This window comes from Narcine bancroftii, chromosome 4, assembly GCF_036971445.1.
Source record: "Narcine bancroftii isolate sNarBan1 chromosome 4, sNarBan1.hap1, whole genome shotgun sequence".
Lineage (NCBI taxonomy): Eukaryota > Metazoa > Chordata > Chondrichthyes > Torpediniformes > Narcinidae > Narcine > Narcine bancroftii.
In genome coordinates this window covers 281,638,882-281,658,045 of record NC_091472.1, presented here as the reverse complement: position 1 = coordinate 281,658,045, position 19,164 = coordinate 281,638,882, and the positions used below count along the sequence as shown (strand labels likewise).

General features: G+C 38.9%; 1 protein-coding gene across 7 annotated transcripts in view; it reads right to left on the bottom strand.

The window, feature by feature from the left end:
* The window catches only part of nckap5l (NCK-associated protein 5-like), a 538,388-nt gene that overhangs the window by 206,488 nt on the left and 312,736 nt on the right, over positions 1–19,164 (bottom strand). For 6 of the 7 annotated variants that reach the window (XM_069935206.1, XM_069935209.1, XM_069935207.1 and 3 more), the window contains 2 exons: positions 16,960–16,998; positions 9,461–9,580 (listed from right to left, as the gene is read on the bottom strand). In XM_069935206.1, the coding sequence (XP_069791307.1) occupies positions 9,461–9,580; positions 16,960–16,998 (159 nt within the window). The remainder of the gene's footprint in view (positions 1–9,460; positions 9,581–16,959; positions 16,999–19,164) is intronic. The other variant, XM_069935208.1, reaches the window with a different exon arrangement.

Below are 19,164 nucleotides of genomic sequence, written 5' to 3'. Positions count from 1 at the left end.
AGATGCTTTAATATCTTTTCCATCATGTTTGGATTCTTTAATGTCATTTGTCAGATCTTTAATGCATTACAGAACAGTAGAGATCGATTCCCCAGAGGTCCAGCCTTAGCAACTCATCTAGCCAGATTAGATTTGCTTAAAAATAATTTTAAGAAGAAAAAAACAAAAGAAAGGGAAAAAAATAATTTTGTAAAAAGGATATGGGAGCTGGAAGAGTTAAAAGAAAGTTAAGAGTCGCTAATAACAGCAGTTATTTTGTCCATGAGCTGTCGGCAGGGAACTTGCAAAATTCTATATCTGAAGGAGTAAGGGGTCACATTGTGGAAGTTGATTTCTGCAGCAAAGAGGTTGTTTGATAATAATTGAGACAGCATAACATTTCCAGTAAATGGCACTTGAATGAACAAGACCTACCTTTTGCTGTAATTAGGTATGTATATATTGGATAATGACTCCAATTGCATGAGTCTTTACCTGTCCAAAGAAACAAGGCAACTCAGGCAGAAGTTCCCTGATCTGCTGCTTTGTTTCATACACTGGGAGTCCAATTTATCCTTTAACAGCAGTCAGAGCTAAAATCCTGTCTATTTGAAAATAGTACATTCCAATATCAGAGATCAAGATTCTAGATTCAATTTATTGTCATGTAATAAAGGCTGCCGCAAGGCAGGCAGATTCGCCATCAGCAGAAATTGCCTAATGTGTCTTTTACAGTCAGAGAAAGAGAAGCAAAAGAGAGTCCCCTCAGAGTCATTGTGTGTCCATAGATTCACCTCCAGCCACAAACAGCCTGAGCTCCAGATCTGAACCTCTGACACAATCAAGAACCTTTCAGTGCCCTCAGCACCCTAATCACATCCCAGTTCCAATACCCGGTACCCCTTCAGCTAGTCTTGAGCCAGCGTCCAGCAGTCCGCAGCCTGGTGTGAATCCCTCAGCCTACAGCCTTGAGTCCCAAACAGCTCACGACCTATGAGTTTTTCAGCCTCAGAGCCCCTCACTAGTCCGCCTCCGTGGTCACCGACCCATAGTTCGTCTCCTTTTCAAATGGGGCTGTTCTCCATTTTCAGGTGCCCCATGGCAGTCCTCTACTTTCTGAGTCTGTAACACCTTATGACTGCTGCCGTTCATAGGCATTGCCATCTTGGTGCAGACCCCACGGTTGCAGTATTTTTAAATAAACCCACCGTCAGCTCCATTTGCTGCACAGAGCCGACGCCAGTTGGACCCCATGGGAGCACTGACTCTACACCCACAGGTCCGCAACAGCAGCTACATCAACACAGTGCTAAAAGAGAAAGGCTTTTTTGTTTAAATCTAGACAAATGAAAATCTGCTTTGAAATAAAGTGCTTTGATGTGCAGTAAAAATGTACCGTGCTCAGTGTTGGTCCAGAAACTACAAACTCTGGGCCTCTGCGCTCCACTCTGCAAATGGATCCTTGATCCTTGATCCTCATCGGAAGACCACAATCAGTACGAATTGGAATCAGTGTCTCCTCCTCAATGATTATCAATGCAGACATACCTCAAGGATGCATGCTTAGTCCACTACATTATACATCCATGACAGTGTAGCCACGCTATCTACAAATTTGCCGATAACACCACAGTTGTCGGAAGAATCACAAACAGTAATGAGGAGGCCTACAGAAGGAAGATAGATCAGCTCGTTGAGTGGTGTCATTCCAACAAACCTGTGCTCAATGTTAGCAAAACCAAGGAGATGATTGTAGACTTCAGGAGGAAGTCAGGGGACTATGATCCAGTCCTCATCAAAGGCTCAGTAGTGGAGAGGGTCAAGATCATCTCCGAGGATCTGTCCTGGAGCCTCTGTTTCGATGCAATCATGAAGAAGACTCACTAGTGGCTATACTTTGTGAGGTGCTTGAGGAAATCCAGTGTGTCACCGAAGAGACTCAAAAACTTCTACAGGTGTACTGTGGAGAGCATTCTGGCTGGTTGCCTCACTGTCTGGTATGGAGCCACCAACTCTCAGGCAAGAAAAATCTCCAAAGAGTTGTTAACTCGGCCTGAAACATCACAGACACCAGTTTTCACTCCATCGAGGACATCTACAAGAGGCTGTATCTTAATAAAGCAGCTTCTAATCTCAAAGACCCCCATAACCCAGGCCACTCTGTTGTTGGGAAAAAAGTACAGGAGCCTAAAGATGACAACTCAGTGGCACAAGGGCAGCTTTTTCCCCACTGCCATCAGATTCTCGAATAATCAATGAACCAAAGACACTGCCTTATTTTTTGTACACTGTTTTTTTTTAAATTATTGTTGTAAAAGTGATTTATATTAATGTTGCCACAAAACACCAAATTTTATGACTTGTTCAAGACAATAAAATTCTGATTCAACATTCAAAACAGGTATCAAAATTATGAATTTCATTCAACATGATGAAAAAGGAGATTAATTGTTTGCATATTCTACCTCTCGAATATTATATGCATTTTTGAAATTTTGGAAAATTCAATTGACAAAATAAAGAAACTCATAACAAAAAACATCCCACCTTCAAAGAGGTTGAATGAAGACATTCTTGATGATTCATCTATCATTCACTTCAATTAATGGGTTAACCTTATAGCCATTTGAGTTCGAGAGCTGCAAGGTAATGTTACAGCCATACAAGACATTGATTAGACCCTGGATGGCAAACAGGTTGCAGAGGAGGTCTACAAGGATGTTGCCTGAATTGGAGAGCATGCCAATATAAGGTTAGGTTGAATGAATTTGGACTTTTCTCCTTGGAGCAAAATAAGATGTGGGGTGACCCAATAGAGGTGTACAAGATTACAAGAGGTTTTGTCGTGTAGCTAGCCAGAGGAATTTTCCCAGGGCTGAAATGGCTAACATCAGAGGACATTGTTTTAAGGTATTTGGGAGTAAGTACAAGGGGATGCAAGGGGAACATTCTTCACACAGATAGTAGTGGATGTACAGATATGTGCTGCCAACAAAGCAGGTGGAGGAAGGGGCAACAGAATCTTTTAAGAGACGATTAGATTGGTGCATGGAAAAGAGTAGAATGGAGGGCTATGCAGTAGACGAATTCTAGGCTGTTGGTAGAGTAGATTATTATGTCAGCACAACACTGTGGGCCAAAGGGCCTGTACTGTGCTGTAGATTTCTATGTTCTATTTTGCAGTACAATAAATCTAATAAAACAAGAGCACAAAATTTCTGCATTTTTTTCTCCTCTGAACAAGAGTCATTGAGATGTGTGTGATACTAATTACAAGCAAAGGTCAATCAATCCTGCAAATTGAAATACTATTTGTCATATGTTAATTTTGTGAATATTCATTTGAATCTGTCAAGGCTACTTTCAACGTAAACAGAATTGGATTCAGAATCCTTGCTTACACCACTGGAAAATGTTTGTGTGAGCAAACCCTGTTTTCATTAGATGTTATTTTTTTTAAATCAAAAGACAAGGCAAGAATCTTTATCATAAATATGCTATGATTTGTTCTAAATAATTTTCTCCATAAATTTCGAGTGAATAGAAAGTAATGTATCATCTGTTTTCATTTGATATTATCAACAAAAGAATGAGATTTTATTGACAAATAAAAATGGGGATTTGTGACAAAAAAAACACTTATTTACATGTTTTAACATTTATCATAAAAATCTGAAAAAATAACTGATATTATATGTGATACTGTACCTTATTTTTCTTGAATATAAAATACATTTTATTAAGATTTGCAAGGCACCTTCAAAGAACTAATACTTTTCTTGTAACTCTAGGTTCAAATCACGGCTGTACATGCAAACCAAAAAATCTACATCAGATAATTATTAAATATCGCACGGCAATATTTTTAAAAGCAGTAGGAAGACTAAAGATTTTGCTGAATAAATGAAGCATTCAAGCTACATAGTCTAAGAACCCCATTTACAGTTAAAAGCAAATAACATATGCAATTGTCTGGTCACACAGCTACCTGCTTAGCTTTTCCTATACCAAATATCATTCTCTTTGTCTTTAAGTATGCCTGGAGCTCATTGGACCCTAGTATTTCCCAGATTTCTCTCCAAGTTTATCTTTTCCATGGGGCCTGATGATCCTCTACTGTCAGAGTCTGGGGATGACGTGTGGCTGCCTTCAGGAGAGTGAATCCAAGAAAAGCATCTGGTGTGGACAGAGTACCTGGCCGAGTACTGAAAACCTGTGCTGACCAACTGGCTAATGTATTCATGGATATCTTCAACATCACACTCCGGCATGGTGTGGTACCCACCTGTTTTAAACAGGCCTCAATTGTACCTGTGCCCAAGAGTGTGGTAAACTGCCTACAGTGCTTTGAGAGGACAGTGTTGAAGCATATCAGCTGATGTCTGAGGGGTAACATGGGTTCATTCCAATTTGCCTACCACATCAACAGGTCTATGGCAGATGCCACCTTACTGGTTCTACACAAATTTCTGGTGCACCCAGACAGCAAAGATTCATACATTAGATGTTCTTTATCAACTACAGCATTCAACACCATCATACCCTCAAAACTGATCAGTAAATTCCAAGACCAGGGTATCAATACCCCAATGTGTAATTGAAATCTGGATTTCCTTACCTCCAGACCACATCAGATTGGCAAGAACATTGGTGGGTGACATGGTTGTCATAGCAGTTAGCGCAATGTCATTACAATCTCATCGATCAGGACTGGGGTTTGAATTCTGTGTATTCTGTAAAAGTTTGTACATTCTCCCTACATCTGCATGCATTTCCCTGGGGGCTCTGATTTTCTCCCACCATTCAAAATGTCCTGGGATTGTAGGTTAATTGGGTGTAATTAGACAGCATGAACTTGTGGGCCCAAATGGTCTGTTACCGTGCTGTATGTCTAAATTAAAACATCTCCTCCATAATCTCCATCAGTTCCAGAGTACCACAGGGCTGCATTCTTAGCCCCATGCTCTACCCACTTTACACCTATGACTATGCAGCTCGGTACAACAACATTACAGTCTACAAATTTGCTAACTATACCACGGCAGTGGGTTGCATAAAAGGAGGTGATGGGTCAGCCTACAGGAGGGAAATTGAAAACTTGGCCAAATGGTATACTAACAATGACTTTTTACTCATTGTCACCAAAACCAAGGATCTGATTGTGGATTTTAGGAGGGGAAAACCAGAGTGTACGATCCAGTGATCACTCCAGTGGAGAAGGTGAGCAAATTTGAATTCCTGATGGTCACTATTTCAGAGACCTCTCCTGGACCCAAGGCACAAATGTCATCATGAAGAAAGCATGTCAGCAACTCTACTTTCTCAGGATTTTTGGAGGTTTGGTATGAAAATCTTGGCAAACTTCTACAGATATGTAGTGGATCTGGACTGGGGGCACCAATACCTTTGAGCGGAAAGCCCTACAAAAGGTAGTGGACGCAGCCCAGTACATCACGGGCAAAATATTCCCCACCATTGAGAACACAGCTGTTGGAGACCAGCAGCAATCTTTAAGCCTCCACAACACCCAGGACATGCTCTGTTCTCAATGCTGCCATCAGGAAATAGGTAATAGATGCCATAAGACTTGTACCACAAGGTTCAGGAACAGTTGCTTCCCCTCAACAAAAAAAAACTCAATCAGAGACTGATTCAAGGACACTTACTTTACACATTATGTATAATTGAATATTTATTTTCTGCATTCCACAGTTTGTTTGCACTTCCTTCTTGTTTACATTCCTCTCCTTTGTTTATATATCTTTTCTTGAGTACGGTTTTCTGTACTAAAGTAAAAATTCTGCCTGGCCAACACAAAAAATGAATTTAAGGATGTATGCGATGTCATGTATATACTCTGACAATAAATCTGAACTTTGAAACCAACTCTGAAGTCTGTTAGAATAGCACGCTGTCCATATTGTTTGTATCATATTGTTGCACCAAAACCTCTATCAAATCTACTTTTGTCCATCTCCATAATATTGCCCGTCTATACCAGCCCTGCCCCTACACCACATCATTCACCTGTATTGACTCAGAGTTAAGCAGTATCTCACTTATCATGCATACCTTTATTCTTTCTGGCACCTCTTCCTGTCCATAACAATTTCCTCCTGCAGGATAGCCCTCTGAGCTCCGCTCCAAATAAAGCTTTTTGAACATCAACATACTCATTTAGTCAGCTGTGTAATGAACTGGTTTAGTGCAACCAGCTGTTGAAACCCCAATCTTAGAAATTTCCTTCCTAAATTATCTAAGAGCAGCTACAAGGCAGGAGATCTGAATTGTCATATTCAACTTTCCTTTTTAAAATATTTTTAGTGAGTTAAACATAATAATATAACAAAAAGCATGTCATAAATAGATAGATAGATATTTACAAGCCCAGAAGATCCCAAAACCCAGCAGCAACAGAAATTCACCAAGACAAATTGTTACTTAAACAAAAGTCACTTTTAATTTTCTTTAAACATAAAAACAGGATCAAACTTTAACTTATTATTATTCACTTAACAATCTAACTTAACCCCCTTCTAATTCTAAGTGCACATGTATGTAATGTGTATATGTTCAGGAAAGTTCTTTACTTTAATAGTCCAATCATTCACTTCTAAGTTCACCAGTATCATGCAATTCTTATACTGTGCACAGAATGTAACATTTATGAATTTTCACCAGGCTCTGGTGCCTAAAGGTAAATGGTTACTGCTCAGGGAGGTTCTTGTTGATTTCAGAGAGATATTTGTTGCTTGTTGGACACACAAAAATTGATTTCCTCCCATCTGTCACTTAGTGTCTTGCCAAAGAATCTTGCCCCATCATGGGTTTTCCAAAGAACCTCTTCTTCCAGGTCCCCACAAAGTTCCTCTTGTTTCCCTTATTTCAGGAGAAACACTCTAGCCAGCCATTTCCTCTTGTAAGGACTTCAAGGGGTTTTGAACAGGCTGAACTCAGAACTCACAATCCATCTTCAAAATGGGGTGTTCTTCAAGCCTGCCAGATTGGCATGTTGCAGCCTCCAAAAGCTACTGAACAAATGACTCCTTTCCCCCCGCCCCCCCAGCTTGTAAAACCCAGACATCCTCCCAAGGCTCCAAACCCCATCCTTGAAAGATCATTATCAGCTCTTGAGCCCAGACTTTTCCATTTGCACCTGCTTTTGAAATACCTTCCAAAGCAGTTCCATTGTTGATTGCAAAGCCAACTGGAGCCTGAATGTCTGGCTTCAGCAAAGCTCTTGCATTTTAAATGAGATGTGAAGTGTAAGTATCTGTTTGTGAAGTGACCTACACTAAACCCCCACAATTTCTCTCTTTTAAAGGCATTTATATAGAATATAATATATAATATAACCCGTAACTCTTTCTCTATCTATATGACAAATTAATATAATTGTAATACAAAAAACAATTCCATAATTGTTCGTTTAACATTAGTTCTTAAAATTAATTCTGGATAGAAACCATTTGAGTTACATTAATCTAACCCTTGGTCAAAATGCAGAGTAATATCTGTCTAATTTGATGATATGATCCAGGACAATCATAATTAAACCTGTATATAATCAATTAATCTAAAAAAAGGAATAAAAGAAAAAAGACCAAAAGGAAAAAAAATCTACCTCCTCCTTCTAATCAAGGTTATCTTGTAGAAAAAAAAGTGATGGATCAAATAGCAACCTTCAGAAAGAAAGACAGAGAATCTCCAAAGCATCCAAATGACTTAAATCTGCCAATCATGATAGCATTCTATGAATGGGCCCCACATCTTTTCAAATTGAAACTTTCTATCTATAATGTTGTACCTAATTTTCTTCAAGCTTAAATATGATATTACATTATGCACCTACTCTGAATGAGTAGGTGAAGACTCATCTTTCCATTTCAGTAAAATTACTCATCTAGATTGAAAAATGTCTTCCAGAAATCTTCCTAAATTGAGACCCTCTCAAAACATATGCATCAATTAAGCTTCAAAAATATTGGACTTCCCACATAATGGATAGAAATTAGGGAATTTAAGTTTGGACATATGTATTCTATGTACCACCTTAAATTGTAATATACAATGCCTTGCACAAAAAGAAGAATCATTAATCAAACTAAGAGCAGAGAACCAGTCTGAGATCACGTTGCCAATCATTCTTAATCCAAGCCATTGAGGCTGATCTTAAATCTAATAAATCATTATAAATACATGATATTAATCCAGCATGAACAAACTGTAAATTATAAATACATCAAGAATATTCATGGTCAATTTTAAATAGTGATTGATTGATTGATACATTTATCTTATACCTTCTTTTCAACGATACTATGAGTAGGATTTAATACTTCCTTCATCCAATGTGCTCAATAAAAATTACTGGCACCAGAAATAAATAAGATGAATAAATAAGTTGCGATCTTATGTCAACTCAGTGAGGATATTACAAAGTGCCTTTGCACAACCATTTATTGGAGTAAACAAGTGGAACAATTCACTAAGCTTTTAAGTTATGCAACTACCATAATTGCAGTCATTGCCATCCAAATTCCTAACTTACTGAGTTAAATGCCTACCATTTTATATTTTTGATAACATCGGAATAAACACCTCGCTATTCTGATACTTGACCTCATTGATATAATGCTTTTGCCCAAATTAAAAGGATGAAGTATCTGAAATAAATAGTCAAATTGATATTTTGTTCTCAACCATCAGAGCTTCAAACTCATGTTTAACCCCACCTCCCTTCAGGGATCATTGCTCAATACTCAGTGAAACCAGAAAATACGAGAAAACAAGTGGCCATATTCAACATTGAAATTAACATGAGAAAATGTGTAAAGTTCTCCTTCTGATTAAAATATACGCACTTAGTTGACAAAGTCCTCAGAATTTTTTGCTGAAGTAGTCACAATGAGTAATAATAAAAAATTTAAACGACACATTGTTTTATCATGACCACAGAATTATTAAGTATGGTCACACATACACAAATTGATTTTGTATTCAAAGCACAAAATGCAATTATTAAGGCAAGTATACATTAACAAACATATTCATTCTCATAATGTGCTTCGAGAATGATATAATAAGGTTACATTTTATAACATAAATTTCCCTTTTCTCCTGAAGTAATTTCCTCTACTGACCAAATATCTGAAAACTACAATATAATCTGAGATTTAATCAGTATATTTAATTTTATTTTTATTTTATCTGTCTGTTGATCAGCTGAATCTGTCCATAATTTTATTGCATCCCACTTAATCACAAGTATAATAATATGTATGAAGACTGACAATGAAAGGATGAAAGATGAGTTTAGGAAAGTATTTGATTACTTCAAAAATGGATTGTACTAAATTAACGTGAAAAATATCATAATCATAAATTGTTATCTAACTTAATGTGATTTGATATGAAGTATTTTAAAAGATAACTAATAATTAAGAGAATTCTGACAGAAAAAAAGCATAAATTCACAAACCTGTAGAAGTGAATCAGAAACCAGACGAACTCTCTGCTGAAAAAGAACATTCAATGTTCGATTCTGCTGCTCAAGATCAAAAACTCTAGTACGTAGTTTCAGACATTCTTCTCTTAAATCCTATAAATGCAAAATTTGTTGGGGTAAAGAATTACAGAAATATATTCCCAAAGATGCGATTAACATTTTCTACTTTTTTCACTGATCAGAACTTACCAGTCAATCAGCTTTGCATGATTTTCTCTTTCACACTGATTTGAGTGTAATCTAGATCCCTTTTGAGTGTAATCTAGATCCCTTTTGAGTGTAATCTAGATCCCTTTTGAGTGTAATCTCGATCCTTTTTGAGTGTAATCTAGGTCCCTTTTGAGTGTAATTTAGATCCCTTTTGAGTGTAATCTCGATCCCTTTTGAGTGTAATCTAGATCCCTTTTGAGTGTAATCTTGATCCTTTTTTAGTGTAATCTCGATCCCTTTTGAGTGTAATCTCGATCCCTTTTGAGTGTAATCTAGATCCCTTTTGAGTGTAATTTAGATCCCTTTTGAGCTATAACCTGTAATTGAGCTATAACCTGTAATCTAGATCCCATTTGAGCTATAACCTGTAATCTAGATCCCTTTTTATCTCTCATTCCCGACAAAGGCTTTGCTCTACAATTTACTTTCTATCAATTAATATTTTACTTCATTAAGACACTTTAAAAAGTGAAGCTGAATCAATCCATATGATATAACCAGCATTACAAAAAAAATTAATCAAGTCTATTGTTTTGACAGAAAGGTAACAGAAGAAAACAGATTATTCTAAAACTGAGTTTTAATTAAAATTAATCCAGAGAATTAAGCTATTGTAGCAGCGGCTACAGTGCTCCTGCAATAACACACGCAACCAGATGGGTTGAGCTCAGTGAGCAGACTAGTTTATTGCAGGCTGCTGGGCTGCACTTATACTCCCAGCCCGGACCTGGCTGAGAACTGCGCTGGAGGGCACTGAAGTCATCACGTGGTCCACAAACGCGGATTTCTGAGCCCCGAGCTGGAAGGAAAGGGAAACCCCCGATGGTGCCATTTTGGCCAGCTGCCCCGCCGTGTGGCTTACAAGTGGGGCCAGCTCGCCTGCCTTGTGGTGAGCCACCACATAATCAACATATATTGCTTAAATTTGATGGATTGAGTTGCTGCCTTCACTTAATTGAAATCTCATCGCAAAAAGGGAACATTTAAGACCATAAGATGTAGGAGCAGAACAAGGCTAATAGGTGCATTGAGTCTGCTCCACCACTTGAATCAAGGATGATGTATGTTCCCCTCAAACCCATTCTCCTGTAACCTTTGACACTCTTACTAATCAAGAGCAGACCAACTTCTTCTTTAAAAATACCCAATGACTTGGTCTCCACAGCTGTCTGTAGCAATAAATTCCACAGATTAACCACCCCCTGGATGAAGACGCATCTCTTTTCTGTTCAAAAGGGAAGTCAATTTATTCTGAGGCAGAGCCCTCTGGTCCTTGACGCTCCACTATTGGAAATATCATCTCCATATTCACTTTATCCAAGCTTTTCAATATTCAGCAGGTTTCCATCAAACACTCCTCAAATGTTGAACAACTAATCTCCAGGAACATTCTCGAAAACTTCCTTTGGACCCTCTTCAACACCAGCACGTCCTTCCTTAGATATGTGGGTCAAAACTCCTCACAGTATTTCAAATGTGGTCTGACCAATACCTTACAAAGCCTTTGCATCACCGCCTTGCTTCTATATTTTAGTAACCTTGAAATGAATGCTGGCATTTTTTTTCTGCCTTATGGTTGACTCAACCTGACAATTTAACTTGAGGGAATCCTGCACTTGGACTCCCAAGTCCTTTTGGACATCAGCCTTCTGAATTCTCTCCCCATTTAAAAATAGTCTCCTAGTATTCCTTCCACTAAAATGCATAAACAGTTATTCTTAGGCTCCATTTCATTTGAGGAACACCACTAGTCACTGACAGCCAACCAGAAAATGCACCCTTTTTAAACATAAAAAGCAAAAAGCTACCAGAAGCAAATATTTTTATCCATGATGGTTCCTCTCTTGTAATATTATCAGCTCCTATCTTAATTAGCAGCCTCATGTGCTGCACCTTGTCAAAGACCTCCTGAAAATCCAAATAAACAACAGCCACCAACTTTCTTTTGTCTATCCTGCTTGTTTTTTTAGAACATAGAACACTACAGCACACTGCAGGCCCTTCAGCTCTCGATGTTGTGGCAGCCCATATATTCCTTAAAAAAAGGACTAAAACCTAAACCCTCCCTACTCCATAACCCTCAATTTTACTTAAATCCATGTGCCTGTCTAGGAGTCTCTTAAATGCTTCCAGCACCATCCCTTGCAAGGCATTCTAGGCACCCACATCTCTCTGAGTAAAACACTTACCGCTGATGTCTCCCCAAAACTTTCCTCCTTTCTTTTTGTTCATATGCCCTCGGATGTTTACAATTCCCGCCCTCAGAAATAGATGCTGGTAGTCCATCCTATCTATGCCTCTCATAATCTTGTAAACCTCTATTAAGTCTCCTCTCATCTTTTTATGCTGCAAAGAAAAATGTCCCAGCTCTTAATTTCCAATCCAGTTAACATCCTGGAAAATCTCCTCTGCACTCTCTCCATAGCTTTCATATCCTTCCTGTAATGAGGTAACCAGAACGGAACACAATACTCTAAGTGTGGTCTCACCAGAGATTTGTAGAATTGCAACATAACCTCTCAACTCTTGAACTTAATCCTCCGACTAATGAAACTCATTATTCCATAGGCCTTCTTAACTTTCCTATCAACCTGTGTGACAACCTTGAGGGATGTATGGATTTAGACTCCAAAGTCCCTCTGTTCATCCATACTCTTTAGTAGCCAAACATTAACCCTGTACTCAGCCTTCTGGTCTGTCCTTCCAAAATGCATCACCTCACACTTAGCCAGACTGAACTCCATTTGCCCAAATTGCATCCTTTCTTATCCTCTTGTAACCTTCAACAACCTTCAGCTCCATTCATAACACTTCTATCCTTCGTATAATCCGTACTTACTGACACATCCTTCTGCCTCTTCGTTCAGCTCATTAATAAAAATCACAAAGAGCAGAGGTCCGAGAGCATATCCTTGCGGTACCCCGCTAGTTACTGATATCCAGGCAGAATACTTTCCTTCCACTACTACTCTGTTTTCCACCTGCAAGTCAATTTTTTATCCACACAGCCAAGGTTCCATGAATCCCATGCCTCTGAGCAGTCTCTCATGGGGGACCTTGTCAAATACCTTACCAAAATCCATAGACCACTTCTACCACCTTGCCTTCATCAATTTCTTTTGTTACCTCCTCAAAAATCTCATTTAGGCTTGTGAGGCATGACCTTCCCTTCACAAATCCATGCTGACTATCCATGAGTAGACTACTTCTCCAAACACGTAAATATTCTAACTTTAAGAATCCTCTCCAATAGTTCGCACACCACTGACAAATGGCTCAAGGGTCTATAATTCCTAAGGTTCTCCCTATTATCTTTTTTAAACAAGGTGATAACAATTGCCATTTACCAATCCCCTGAGGCCAAAGAGGACTCAAAGATCGTAGCTACTGCTCCAGCTATCTCTTCCCTCACTTCGCACAGCAACACTTCCTCTTCCTTAATCTTCACATTGTTCAGCACACAAGTCTGTTCTATTCTGATCTCACCCTGATCAATGTCCTTTTGTGAATTTTGAAGCAAAGTATTCATTTAGGACCTACCCAACCTAATCCGCCTACAAGCAGTACTCATTTTGGACCTACCCAACCTAATCCGCCTCCAAGCAGTACTCATTTAGGACTTCCCCAACCTAATCCACCTCCAAGCAGTACTCATTTGGGACCTCCCCAACCTAATCCACCTCCAAGCAGTATTCATTTAGGACCTCCCCAACCTAATCCGCCTCCAAGCAGTACTCATTTAGGACCTCCCCAACCTAATCCACCTCCAAGCAGTACTCATTTAGGACCTCCCCAACCTAATCCGCCTCCAAGCAGTACTCATTTAGGACCTCCCCAACATAATCCACCTCCAAGCAGATGTTGCCTCCTTTATCCCTTAGTGGCCCCACCTTCGTTCCCATCATCCTTCTGTTCTTCACAAATGCATAGAATGCCTTGGAGTTCTCCTTAATTCAACATTTCAAGGACTTCTCATGCCCCATTCAAGCTCTCAAGTCCTTTCTTAAGCACCTTCCTGGCTACCATATACTTTGCATGAGTCCTTTCTGTTTTCTATTTCCTAATGTATGCCTACTTCTTTCTCTTGACCAGCTACCTCACCTGATTTATCAACCACGGTTCCCTTTTTCTACCATATTTTCCTTGTCCCAATGGGACAAACCTATTCTGAACTCAGCACCAGTGGTCCCTAAACTTCTTCCACATTAGTTCTGTGCTTTCCCCTTTGAACTAGTTCCTACCTCATAACATTCTAATTGGCCCTTCCCCAATTCAGCAATTTCCCATTTTTGTCTGCTTTTATTATTTTCCATAGCTATGTTAAAACTCAGGGAGTTGTGGACACTCTCACCAAAATGCTCCCCCACCAAGTGGTCTGCCACCTGGCCAGGTTCATTATCCAGAATTAGATCCAGTATGGCCTCTCCTCTCATTGACCGGTCTACATAATGTGTCAGGAATCCTCCTTGAATACACCTGACAAATTCAGCTCCATCTATCCTTCTTGAAGTGAGAAAGTGCCAGTCAATATTAGGAAAGTTAAAATCACCCATAACTATAACCTTGTATTTCCTGCACTATTTTAAAATCTACCTGCTGATCTACTCTTCAGTGTCCAAGGACTATTTGGGGACCTACAGATTACTTCCAGTGCAGTGTTTGCTCCCTTCCTATTTCTGATTTTTCCCACACTGACTCAGTAGACACTCCCTCTACAGCCTCCTACATTTCTATCCCTGACCAGTAATGTGACTCATCTCCACCACCCCCCCATTCTCTTACCTCACATCCTATCCTTTTTAAAACACCTAAAACCCAGTTCATGCATCAGCCCATCCTGCCCTTCCTCCAGCCAAGTCTCTGTAACAGCCACAACATCATCGTTCCATGTACTGATCCAAGTCCATCTCCTTAATTTCAAATACTCCTAGTGTTGAAATAATATTAATGTTTTGTCCCCTGCCAGTCCTTCTTCACCAACTCAGAACACACATCATCATGCTTTTGACCTTTTGCCCTATTCTCTGCCCTCACATTCTGATTCCCACCTTTCCTCCCCCCCCCACCCCACCCCCGCCAAAGTAGTCCAAACCCTCCTCAATAGCTCTAGTAAACCTGCCCACCAGGATAATGATCCCCCTCCATTTCAGGTGCAGCCTGTCATATCTTCCGCAGAAGAGATCCCAATGAGTCACAAATCTAAACCCCTACCCCCCGCATCAACTCTTAAGCCACGTATTAATTTGCAACAACTTCCTATTCCTTCTCTCTCTGGCACGTGGCACAGGCAGCAATCCAGAGATTACCACCATGGAGGTCCTGCTTTTTAACTTCTTTCCTAGCTCACTATATTCCCTCTTCAGCACCTCATCACTACTCCTATCTATGGTCCCCACATGGACCATGACATCTGGCTCCTCACCCTCCCCCTTCAGAATTCTGCAAGTTCTTCAACAATTTCCAAAAGATTGGTCAGGCAGGATCTCCCCTGAAGGAAACCATGCTGATTTTGACCTATTTTATCATGTACCCCAAATCCTCACACTTAATAATGGACACAAGAAACTTACCAAGCTCCAAAGCCAGGATAACCAGCTTATAATTTCCTGCTTTTTGTCTCTCTCTCTCTCTCCCTTCTTAAAGGGTGAGTGACAGTTGCAAATTTCCAGTCTTCCAGAACTGTTCCTGACTCAAATGATTTTTGAAAGATCCTGGCTAATGTGTTCACAATCTCTTTAGCTTGCTCCTTCAGAACTCTTTGGTGTAGTCCATTTGGTCCAGGTGATTTATACACTTTCAGATCCTTCAGCTTCCCAATTTTAGCTTTTCCCTCTCAAACTGCAGAGTGAATTCTACCATATTATAATCACCGCTTCCTAAGGGTTTCTTTACCTTCGGCTCCTTAATCAAATTTGGTCGCATTGCACAACACCAATTCAACACCTTTTCTCTAGGTGGCTCAACCACTAGCTACTCTAAAAAGCCATTTCGTAGACAAAGGACAAATCCAAATTCTCTTGGGATCCAGCGCCAACCAGATTTTCCCAGGCCAATCTACTTCCATATTCAATTTCACCATAACATTTTATTTCTTAAATGCCTTCTCTAACTCTTGTATAAAAATGTGGTTCAAGTATATGTTCAAGTTTATTATCATCTGATTGTAAATGCACAATATACAGTACATAAAGATCACAAAAATAATTTAAATAAATATATATATATATAAATTTTTGGGTTGATTGTCATAGCTACAGGATACTGTTTATCAGTCTCACACCCTGTGGGAAGAAGCTATTCCCCAGCCTTGCAGTCTTGATTTTTAATGGTAGTGGGTTTAGATATTGTGTGCTGGATGGCAAGGGCCTTCTATAATTCCTTGACCCCTCTTAAGACAGCGCTCCTAGCAAATGTCATCTATAGAGGAAAGGGAGACCCCAGTGATCCTCTCAGCTATTCTAATGATCCTCAATATAGATTTCTGATCTGATGCCTTGCAACTACCATAGCACACAGCAATGCAGTCAGAAAGGACCCACTCCATTGAGCTCCTGCAAAAGGTTATCAAGATGGGGGCTAGCAGCCTTGCCCTCCTCAGAATCCTTAGGAAGTGTGGGTGTTGTTGCACCTTCCTGAGCAATGAGGAGGCATTGTGAATCCAGGATAGATCATCCTTTTCTGCACACCAAGGAACTTCTTATTCTCCACGCTTTCCACGACAGATGTAGTCAGAACAAAGTACCTAATGACTAATTATTTTAAACAAATATGCAAATATTATTTGCTAACGTTATTTATTTTAATACAATAAATTATTTAAACAGCTTGCTTTATTATCCCTTTCCCTGTGTTTACTTTTATTTTATGTCACATCAGAGGTTGCATAACTTCCGCTCTCATGTTGAACAGGCACAATGTTTCTCAATTCCCCCATAAACAGTCCTGCCTCTGATCATCAATGGCCACAAATACCAGCACTGAACTGGATTGCTGTCAATCTAGACATACTGTATTTAAATTGTAGACAATCCAGATGTGCCTGATTTTGCATGAGGGTCTTGTTGGGAGAATGACATGATCACTGTAATATGCAGTAAATGAGTTGGTCATCACATTACTTGTACTGCTCTCAAGCCTCACCAACTCCCTATCATATTTTTCAGGACTATTGAAAACTACACCTGTAAAGCTTGTGAATCTACCATATCTTCAATATGTTCACTACAAACTAATGTATGTATAGAATGAGTAAAGAGGCTTACCTTTTGAGTAAGCAATGCCTGAACAACTTGATTAGCCACCTACGGGAGAACACATTAAAAAATTAGCAATAGTGTTATTTCAATGCTCCAAATCCCACTGTAACCTCTATTGTAAATAATGTAATAACATACAAACTCTTAACAAACTTTGAGGAGTAGATTGTGTTTGGTTAAATCCTTGCCATCTTCCTGGAATTAATTCTCAATAGGGAATTCAAGAATAACTTAGTTACACAGAGCATCCCTATAAGTTACAACACACTACCTGACAGCGTAGCTTTGTTCAAACAAAAGCTGTATAGGCACACAAGGAAAGTGAATGGAAAAATCTAGTGATGAACTCAGATGTCAAGATCCATTGATCTTAGTGGACTGTGAATATTAATGAAGTGTTACACTAGACAAACAAAGAATTGCTGGAGAAACTCAGCAGATCAGAAAGCATCTTTGGGTAAAAATCTTCAGCCAACATTTTTGGGTCAGGACTCTTTATCAAGACAAAGATAAAAATGTAAATTCACATTTATAAATGCTGAACGTATCTGGGAGAGGGGCCAAGAGGTAATGTAGGATAGATGAGAGATGGAGTTATGGGTAGGGAAATGACCATAGGAAAGGGACAGGGAAATAAAAATTAGAGATAGGGAAAAAAATAAGTACAGCAAAGAAGAGATGGAAACATTGGAACCAGATGGGGACATCTAAAATTGGAAATCAACGTTCATACCATTTGGTTTGAAGCTGACCAGGAGGAATATGATGTGTTGTTCTTCAAGTTTACATTGGTCTTCATCCTGTAATGGATGAACTGAGGACAGATAGATCTGTGCAGGAATGATTAGGGGAGCTAAAATGGTTGGCTACAGAAAGCTCAGATTTAGAACAACAGAGCATAGGTGTTCAGGGAAACGGTCACCCAATCTGCATTTGGCCTCTTCAATGTAGATGAGGTCACACTGAGTACACCAAATGCAGTAGATTAGATTGGACAATGTGCACGTGAAGCTCTAGAAAGTGGTTTGTGGCCCTGGATGGAGGTGAGTGGGGAAATGTAGGGACACGTTTTGCATTTTCTACAATTACAACGGGAACTGATGTTACACTGGACATTTTACCACAGCTCATAAACCTCTTACATATCTCTCTTATTTCCACACACATAACAAGAGGTGTGATTAATAATTGTCCATGAAGAAATATTTATTTTGCTATGAACATTTTACTCTGTTTCCAGATCAAAAATTCACCTATTGTCAAAGTACAATAAAATCTTGCACATTAATGGGGATCATTATTTAGTACATACAAAATGGATTAAGGTAAGATTTTATTTGTTATAAACTCATATAGTATCTTTGAACCATAATCCATAACTGAGTTCCCTTTATATTTAATTCTCAACTGGGCTATTGCTCCCCTCTGTTTTCCTTTGACTGTCATTTTATCTCTCTATTAAAAAGGGCTTGAACAGAATAGCTTCCTACTCTGGGAAAGAGAGATAGAATCAATTTGCATAATGTAATTCACATCAGAATTAAGCATCATTATGAACTGATTAAATTAATCAAGATCATTGTTTTAAAAGAAAGATGGTGCATCACATCAGAGAACAGCAAAGCCAACAAATAATTCGAACAATGAAGTACATAATTCTTCTTTAAAACAAGCCCACAAGATTAAGTCTCTAATATATGCATCTTAAATCTGGTAACTGAAATTACTGTCCTCAGGTATATTCTATTAATTGAAAGGATATTCTCCAAAAGACTAATATCATGGATATGTATAATGCGCAAGAGCTTTATGACAAATTATTTTAAATAATTATGCAAATGTTTCTGTGCATATGCAGGAAATAGTATTGTCATCTTTTGAATTCATTTCTCCTTATAGTTCTTAACTTTATCACAGGCAAAAGCAGAATTGAATGTGTGTACTAACATATCAAGCCTTTCTAATCTTCCCGGACTTCAGAAGAAGTGCCACGATTATAATACTAAGGACATTGTGGATTATTCTGTTTTAATAATGACAGCCAATTGCTGAAGAGCATTGCATTAATTTCTATTGCTTCAAGATATCTCCAGGATGACTGAGGTAGTGCACCACTGACCAAAAACAAATTTCAAGTTAAAAGAGAAACTGCCATCTGTGGAATATCAGAGATCCATTTGTAAATAATTCCCCCTCTGCCCATCTGAAAAG